We start from the raw sequence: 9,816 nt of genomic DNA, 5'->3' as shown, positions 1-9,816 counted from the left end.
TGGTAGGTAATATAGATTGTAAGCTTCACTGGGGCAGGGACTGATGTGAATGTTCAACTATTCTCTGTACAGCGCTGCTGAATATGTGTGCGCAATATAAAAACCTGGTAATTAATAATAATAATGTACCAAAACCTTTTTGAACTCTGTGTGCCAAAGCGGCAGCATAGTAATGTGTATATGAAACTGCTGGCATGGAATAGATTATACACTGTAACCCTTACATTGCTGAATCAGTATAGCAGGTGGACAGTAACCCATTGGTGGCTGGAGCAGGATAGCCTTAGGACAGTACCACCTTACATCATGGCCTTCTCCAGTCTGCACAGACCTCTTGCCACGTTGTGTCATAAGACAGACTGCAGCTTGACCCCGATCATACCACGGGTACCACGTGTGGTATTAGTTACAGTAACACCAGCAATAGCCAATCTACACCGTATCTGGGCAGAGACACAGACTTTATATTACATGTGATATTTATTCTCAGGGTCTCAGTCTGTAATTGGATATTAATCATAAATCGTGTCATCATACATCGCAGATAAGCCGCCATCACTAGAGACGCAGCCACAATGTCCTGGAATGTCCCCTCTTGGTGCATGACTGTGCAGGAACATGGGGCCCTCATGTAACGCCGAGGGCCGCAGGTGGTCCATGTACGGGTGAATTACACGCGCAGGTAGATGGGAAAAAACACCAAGAAGAAGAAGAGCATAACGCAGCAGATGAAGATCCACAAGACGCAGCCATAGTTGCGCAGAAATAGGTTGCAGCGACTGTATTGAGTCTGGCGTGGAACCCCGACCAGGTCCACCGGCTGCGAGCCGTGGGACTGAGGAGGACCTAGCAGATAGATCACGATGACCACATTGTCTTCTTCTCCTGGTGGGACATGGGACAAGGTGTTTTTGGTGTTCCTGACAAAGCTTTGGCCATGCTCCTTCTTCCAGCACAGTTTGGACCCCTCCACCCAGACGTTCTGGAGCTGGCCCATCCACGGCGGGAACTGAGACACAATGTTCATGTTCGGGGGTAGCTTAGGTATGCCCCCTGACGGGATGGTGACAGCAGCCCGGCACATGGGGCAACAGAACGTTTGAAGCTCCTTCTGGAAGACGCAGAGTTTACAGAGGCACTCCATGCAGAAGGTGTGGGAACACGGCAGCAGAAGTGGGGTTCTGAAGACGTTGTCATAGTTGGCAAAGCAAATCGGGCACTCCGGGATAACGCATTCCTGCTCCATGGCCTTCAGAACCCCAGGAGAAACAAGGTCCCTCTCCATGGCCTTCAGAACCCCAGGAGAAACAAGGTCTCTCTCTGTATCCTTCAGAACCCCAGGAGAAACAAGGTCTCTCTCTGTATCCTTCAGAACCTCAGGAGAATCAACGTCCTTCTCCGTGGCCTTCAGAACCCCAGGAGAAACAAGATCCCTCTTAGGTCCAACTGAGGAAATAAAGTTCCAGGAGCAGAGCTAACCGCAGTCTTCGGACCTTCTCTCTGGCGTACCTGAGATCTCTTCTGCGTGGCCAAGACCGCATTATAAGGACCAGCAATTCATGGAGCAATGGGGTTGGAAGTGAGCGGCGTTATAGTTGGAGCCCATTCAGTTCCTCTCTCTGTACCGTCACTTAGGGAGAACCCAACTCATGGCCGTGGTTTCCCAGCCGTCTGTCGGTCCATCTGCACCTGAGGAGACCCCTTTGTCACCGGTGTACCGGGGTGATGGGGTGAGACCTGTACGGAACAGGCAGTTCAGGGTTTAATTACCTGCTCCACAGGTCTGCATCCTCTGTGCCTGGTAACAATATTTACTTACACTGTTGGCGTGCACTCATACAGTGACACGGGATCACGTTACTGACAGTGACAGACGGCTCGCCTCGCAGCCTCACCTACTCCACCGTTCCATTCATAGGTGTGTAGTGCCTCATTGTCACACCCCGGTCTGCACTCAATGGGGACATTTATCTCCAATGCAAATATGCACAAAATATACAAATATGTCACTCTCCTAACGTCACAGCGTAAGGTGGTGGCTTTTTCCACACAGGGGCGCCCAAGATGGGTATGCGGTTGAAAGGTTAACACTGCTTAAGGATGACACATTCAAACGGTCGACACACAAAAATGACGACACACAAATGGTTGACCCGTGTTTTACATTGGGGTTTTTCAATGTTTTCGGTGCAATGTGAAAGCACCACAGCGGATAACTGCTGTTAGGTCGACACATATAAAGTCAACATGCATCTGGTCAACCACTGAAGGTCGACACATTAAATAGGTCAACATGGTTGGAAGGTCAACACAAGCATTAGGTCAACAATGGCTAGGTCGACAGTCAAAAGGTCAACATTAATAAAAAAAAAAAATTGAGCCGACATGTGCCGACAGGCGGTATTTCATGGCCTACCATCCAGCAGGGCGTCGTGGGAGACTATAACAGTGAGCGCAGTGAGCCATGCCAGGGGACGCGGCATGTCCATGACGACCATTTTGACATTTGGGACAAAAAGAGAAAAGAAAAACCCATGTTGACCTTTCCATTTTTTGGCCTAATGCCAGGGGCGTAACTAACTATTTAGCGCCCCCCCGCCGCACCTAACCTGCCCCCCCCTTCTTACCCGCGGTCTGCGTCTCGCCCGGCTCTCTGTCGGGACCTTCCTGACGTCACGGTCCCGGCCGGCTCCTGCTGCTACAATGAAAACGGACTCTTAGAAAATGGCTGCCCCCATACTGCAGACAGAAAACTGTCTGCAGTATGGGGGCAGCCATTTTCTAATTGTCAGTTTTCATTGCAGCAGGAGCCGGCCGGGACCGTGACGTCAGGAAGGTCCCGACAGAGAGCCGGGCGAGACGCAGACTGCGGGTAACTATAGCCCCGCAGCCCCCCCGGCGGCGCCCCCAATTTCTCTGCGCCCCCCGCCACCGCGGGGGCTGCGGAGCTATAGTTACGCCACTGCCTAATGCATGTGTCCACCTTCCAACCATGTCGACCTTAAACATGTCGACCCATTTCATGTTTGACCTAAGCCATGTCGACCCGACCCATATCCGGATAACCTGGGTGGCCATGTGTATAATGGGCGTAGTGTGAAAGGATCGGACCCGGTTTAGTGATCTGAAAGCAGTATTAGGGATCGGCACCTAGGGGGAAGTGTTAGGCACTAGGGGCCTGATTCTGGCTCACTTGCAAAAGCAAATTCTATCTTTAATGGACAAAACCATGCTGCGTTGCAGGGGGGTAGATGTAACAGGTACAGAGAGAGTTACATTTGGGCGTGGTGTGTTCAAAATGAGACCTATATTGCAGTGTAAGAATAAAGCAGCCAGTATTTATCCTGACTCACCGAAATCTACTTCTCTCTGCACATGTTACATCTGACCCACCTGCAGCGCAGCATGGTTTTGTACATTAGAGAGAAAATTCACTTTTGCAAGTTAACCAGAAGCAGGCCATAGGTGTAGGGTTGGGGGAATACAGACGGATGACAGAATGGTCAGAATACAGATGCCGGTGTTCTAATCAACCATCATCCCGGGTGAGACCTCTGGTGTCCGAACCACTGGCTGTGCTACTCTACCTCTACATGGCTTCATGGGAACTGTACATTATACGGCATAGTCTCCAGTCCCGGGCCCCCTTTCTGTCCGGGCCCAGGGCTGGAGTCCCGGCTGTCCCCCCTGATGGCGGCTCTGATTTTGTTATCTTCATTCCTTAACAATGTGAAGGGTCCCAGTGTCCCAGATAATTGGTCCCAGTGTCAGAGAATTCCCAGGGGGTAAAATGCTGTCTATGATTCCCACTAACAGGCGACAGTGGTAAGTAGGATTCTGGAATAGACCAGGAGGTCTAGTGAGAAACAAAGGTCGGACCCGGAGCCTCTCTCCACAAACCTCCATTTAAACCTACTTCCGTGGTGCTCCAGAATGGCCTACTCAGATCACCGGCGGCGGCCTGTCACTGTGCGCACAAACCCTAGTATTTTCCGCAGTGGCATCTCCTCTTACTCCCATTGTACATAACCCCCTTTTCATGCCTGGGAACCCGGGACGGGCCGCGGCCCGTCTTACTGGGTCACCTGGTTTCTGATGGATTACCTACAAGTCCGCCATTGTGCTTACTCTGTAGAGGTGATTGCCATATGTAGACATGACTCCCGTCTAGACTTATGTGCTCTCGCTGAATTGTTGTCATGGTATGTCATTTCCAGCATATCCGACAGCCATCTACCTGTTATTCTGGTATTTCCAGGACCAGATTAACAATGGGTCGGATGGAGCTGCAGCTCCAGGCCTCCATCACCATGACAGCGGGATGATCACCATGACACCAGCTGGTCACATGGTCGGCCATAAGTATTAATATTCTTTTTTTTTTTTTTTACTTTATTTTATTGAAGCTTAGTCCAAATTTATAAAATATAGTCTAGGTACGAGGGTGGATCAATAAGTACCTGTGTTTGAAGACAGGTGGCGCTGCTGAGGAAAGTTGGTATTACTATCGTGTACTAGCATCTTTCAAACAACGCCATACCAAATTTCAGATTGATCCATAGGTTCATTTTTTTTCCACCATGACAATGCACCAGGTCCCTCATCCGGAAGTGTTGTGGCCAAATGGCATGAATTGCGCTGTGATTTTTTTTTTTCCCCGCAAGCCACGTTTTCAGGTCAGGGAACAGAAAGAAGTCGCAGGGAGCCAAGTCGGGCGAGTACGGTGGATGCGGCAGTGATTCATAGCGCAATTCATGCAATTTGGCCGCAACAATGAGGGAGATGGGGCATTGTCGTGGTGGGAAAGAAAACGAACCTATGAATCCACCCTCGTACATGAGATCAATATACAATTGTTACAATGTTAAGTGCAATAAAAATACATATCTAACATTGTACATATAGAAGTGTCATTACAATTATCTGGTATAATATATATGGTGTGTCCGAATGAAAAGGAGACTTTTGCTGTAGCGGCGTTGTATATAATAGTAGTGGGTTAACCGATAGATGGCGTTTTCCCAGTTGCTCATATGTGTGGTGAACGGCTTCGCCTCATATTCTTCATTCCTGGAAACTTGTTTTGCATGGTTGGTTACATGAGGGGTAATTCGCACGGACCAGAACATTAGCACGGGGACCGATGGTGGGCGTATGTGCATGTGCAGGGTCATTTCTGTGCATACGCGGGGTGATTGCGGCCACGGCGAACAGACCCAAGGCTCCGGCCGGGGGGGCGGCGGCAGATAGTCGTGCCCATGGGAACGCACAGCGTTTCATGGGCGTTCCCATGTAAGCACTGGTTGTCAGGACGTCAGTGCTGGGGGGGGGCGGGCAGCTGACATCACCGGAGGTCAGATTCTGGCACACTTTGTCCCCAACTCTGCCACGATTTCGGCTGCGGAGGATCTCATTCCTCAGAATCATTGGATCACCAGACGTGAAATTGATGCCATCAGGATAGGGGGCATTGTTCCACATTTGGTGGGAATGCCCGCTGGTCCCTCCACAAGATTGCCATCAGAGACTCTGGGGTTACCTGTCCCGACTATACCTGATTTTGACTATTATCGCACTCGGACCTTCCTATATCCAAATATCAATATAACAGCCCCAGTTTGTTGGCGCTCCTCTGTGCCTCCATCGGTGTAAGATTCGTGCCAATGCTTAGATTTCTATATGGTGGTGGGTGATGCCTTTTACTGGACAGCGGCGAAGCTTGATCATGTGACTGATCATGTGATGGTTCAGTTGGATGGATTTTAAATATTCCACCTCCGCACGACAAGCGAATCGGTACACTTATTGGGGGTCCATGATGACCTTTTGTTTGGGTTGACCTTCATCCAGTGTCACTTAGAACTGTGACAGTGTTTAGTCCACAATCTCTACACCCCACCCCCAGTCCCTATCTGCTCCTACCTCCAATCTCTGTCTTCACAGCTCTCTCCCTCCATATCCAGCAAGTTTGAAACCGATCAGTGCCCCTGCAAAAATTGCTTTCACTTTCCGTTATGACATTAGTAATTTGGTCTGTTGAGTGGCCTCTAATGGTCAGCGGCAGTGGCGTAACTACTGTAAGGCAGCCCCTGCTGCCGCTTGGGGTAGCGAGCGTCAGCGGGGTCTGTGTGGGCGCCGGGCCCAGCAGCGCGCGTCATGAGACTCATGGTAGTGCTCCTTTGGTTAAAGCTTTACACAGCAGCCAATAGGCGCTGTGTATAGCCTTAATCAATGGGACCGCTACCTTCCGGTGGGCGGGAACAGCTGGAGCCACCCATGTACTGTTTGTGCCTCCCTTCATGCTGAGTATTGCAATAAGCATGTTACCCCTGGCAATGAGCATGTGACCGCATGGAACCCCTGGCAACAAGCATGTAACCCTTGGCAATGAGCAAGAAACCCCTGGCAATGAGCATGTGGGAAACAAAATATATAATTAATGGGGGACGCTAGAGACTTTTTTGGCTTGGAGGAGAAAAATTTTAAGTTACACCACTGGTCAGCGGTGGTACTTCACCTCATAGAGGTGAGGAGTAGTTAGACTTCTATATATATATATATATATATATATAGAGAGAGAGAGAGAGAGAGAGAGAGAGAGAGATAAAGAGAGAGAGAGAGATAAAGAGAGAGAGAGAGAGAGAGAGAGAGAGAGAGAGAGTGATGCAGGGATTTTTCTCTTTGTAGCGATATCTCATTTCTACCCTGGAAAATGATTAAAGAATTTGCTTTGACTATGGTAAAGGTGCCGTCCATTGTTCCCGTGTGTCAGCACTAACACAGCGCACGTCGGCATTGTGTGGTGTATTGTGTGGACACTGCTTGTACCTTTACTCACACACTAGATAACAGTGTAAGAGCTCGTGTTGGACGTTGCTATTTGTAGCCTTGGAACACGTGTTGCTATTTGTATGTATGGGGACGGCTTGCACTATCTACTAACACCATCTCCAGCTTCTATGTCAAAGGTTTAATGGCAAATGTTGCTTTTTGTATCTGTGTACAATTGTTGCTAATAGCAACTGACACAGCAACTGTTGTACAGAAACACAAGGGGATCGCAAGCTTGTTGCGGATAAATGTCATATAAATCTGTATACAACACAGGGGCATTAGCACTAATCAATGCAGAGGTACAGATGAATGACGCGACCTATGACCTCAGCTGGAATATAATGCATGGAGCCGTTATCTGATATTATATAAATTGGGGGACCTGTTATTTTGGGGAGACATGAAAGCACCGCAATCTGTTGTGCGTTACTACCCTCTGGTTTATGTATCATGTGTATGTATCAGCGAAGAGATTAGTATTATTACAACATGATTTTCTATTGATTCTTCTTAGTTGATCTTTTCATTAATTTCCATTAGGAATCGTGCTACAAGTGTTATATTGTGTATTACGTCTGCATTAAATGCTTGTCCACCTCAGCTGAGAACCAACTGCTCATTATATAGTAATACTGGGTGCTGTGCCCAGGGTTCTATAGCCCAGCAGGGCTCACATGCAGGAGAGCACGCTATGCCAGCCCCTCCCCTCTCCACCAAATGCCAGCCCCTCCCCCTCCACCAAATACCAGCCCCTCCCCCTACTTCAAGTATCACCGCTATTATAGTGCCAAGTGGGCCATGGACAAAGCAATGCACTAGGGCCCCTAACCACCCATTTATGGAAACCAATCATGGGAACCATCTGTCTACATGCCTCCATACCAATTAGCATGCTGACAGCCACTCACTGTTAGGCTGCAGGCTGGGAGGCAGGTAGAGAAGGCTGCACTCTGATTGGGGGATAGCGCCAGCCACCCACCAATCAGCATGCTGACAGCCGTCCAATGTATGTGGCGGCCTGGATCCGTCAGACTCACATTGCTTGCTGAGGGAATTGCGTATGGATTTGCTGGTGAATATCGATCCATTCACAATTCACTTGCAGACTTCCACGGGGCGGGTTTTCACTCTGTCTGAATGGCAGCTATCTACTTGCCATGTCTGAATCAGGCCCCATGCACACCAGGATCTCGCCGATGCCAGCAAGTCTCAACATGTTATGCTGCCCATACACTTGAGCGATCGGATTCGATGCGACATCGCAGTGCGATGTCCATCGAACCTGATCGCATCTTGTGGTGCTAAAGTGCCCCCTTTGCAGCACCCAATGTCGCATGCCATCTTGAGATGGCACATTGGGTGCTGGAAGAGGGTCGGCAGTGGGTGGCGTTATGTAGCGCAAGAAGCGCTACCGGGTGGCAGCGGTGGTGGCAGAAATGTTTAAACTCTGGGCATCCCTCTGACGCATTCGAGCATCGCATGTGGTTAAAAAACACATGTGATCGCTCCTGCAATTCAATAGATATTATGTGCAACACATAAGATCTTGAGACCCGACATTCGACCGGCGTGCCCACGCATCGAGTCGAATGTCCCCTTAAAAATGCATACACTCATTCGATTTATCGGCCAGATGTGGTCGAAATCGAATGATTGCATGCAATATCTCACAAGTGTATGGGCAGCATTATTACATTTACCACTGACAGTCCGCAGTTCAGCATCTGGACAGCAGGTGGCAGCCTAGGACAAGGTGGTGCAGGATATCACTTCTCCATCGCTAGGACAGGTAAGTGCCACTTGTCACATGTTACGGCAGGTGTATTTATTTATTTATGTGGTGCCATAAGGGTTCCGCAGCGCCTGGCAATACATAAGTGAGGGAAAGAAGGGGTTTTGGACTTGCACTGACTCTCAAATCGCTACCATGATAAAACCAACTTGTATGCAAATAAACATGTGAATACTAAACATGTAATAGTTGGTGGTGCTCCCCTGAGTTATGGATAACCATATATTGTAGAAGAAAAAAGATAACTCTTTTTTTGGGGGCACTAACTTTTATTAGAATTCTAGATATAATTTCATATTGTTTGGGGGATAATACAACACACCCTACAGTGAGAATTTTTTGGGAGTAAATGGGCTACTGGGGAAGAGGTTGTGGCAGTGGAAAGGGGAAAGTAGATGTATTTTTTTTGTATTTCTTTTTAATGCAGGTGGAATTAATTTAGTATGTGTCTTTCATAACAGTGTAATTGTTAAAGCCAACACATTTATATAGATATAAATATAAATATAAATATGGTGAATGTTTCAGCTTCTTGTAGTCAGATTGTCCATTCGTGGGGTTCCTTGGAATTCCCTGAACAATTGATCTATTTTGCTGAATTTTTTGAGTTTTATCTATATAAATGTGTTGGCTTTAACAATTACACTGTTATGAAAGACACATACTAAATTAATTCCACCTGCATTAAAAAGAAATACAAAAAAATACATCTACTTTCCCCTTTCCACTGCCACAACCTCTTCCCCAGTAGCCCATTTACTCCCAAAAAATTCTCACTGTAGGGTGTGTTGTATTATCCCCCAAACAATATGAAATTATATCTAGAATTCTAATAAAAGTTAGTGCCCCCAAAAAAAGAGTTATCTTTTTTCTTCTACAAAATACATAAGTGAGCAAAGAAACAAAACAATTTATCAAACCTTGGAGAGTGATAACGAGGGGAGAAATAAAGTAGCAGTTACCAAACCCCAAACTGCCACTTTGCAAACCCAGTCACCTGACAGTTAGGGGCTGATTGACTGTCACTTTATTTTTATACACGGCTTAGTACACAGACCCCTTTATATTCTTGTAGCATGGATAGAATATGGTTTTATTAGAAGATTCAGCGCACAGGGCCGGCTCTAGCATTAGCGCCAATTCACCACCAGTGCATCCTTAGACACCACCATCGCCTGCACTGTGTAAAC

The 9,816-nt window shown here is 47.7% G+C and overlaps 1 protein-coding gene across 1 annotated transcript; it reads right to left on the bottom strand.

Annotated features, from left to right (window-relative positions):
- Window positions 1-670: 670 nt before the first annotated feature.
- LOC146036491 (E3 ubiquitin-protein ligase RNF183-like) lies at window positions 671-1,789 on the bottom strand. Its single transcript, XM_083160479.1, has 2 exons — window positions 1,771-1,789; window positions 671-1,446 (listed from the first exon to the last, which is right to left on the bottom strand). The coding sequence occupies exons 1-2, from the start codon at window positions 1,787-1,789 to the stop codon at window positions 671-673; spliced, it is 795 nt and encodes a 264-aa protein (XP_083016605.1).
- Between the last annotated feature and the right edge of the window lie 8,027 nt (window positions 1,790-9,816).

Source organism: Crinia signifera, chromosome 9 (assembly GCF_055691185.1).
Source record: "Crinia signifera chromosome 9, ASM5569118v1, whole genome shotgun sequence".
NCBI lineage: Eukaryota > Metazoa > Chordata > Amphibia > Anura > Myobatrachidae > Crinia > Crinia signifera.
Note: the sequence above shows the minus strand (reverse complement) of the source record. Positions and strands in the feature narration are given on the sequence as shown.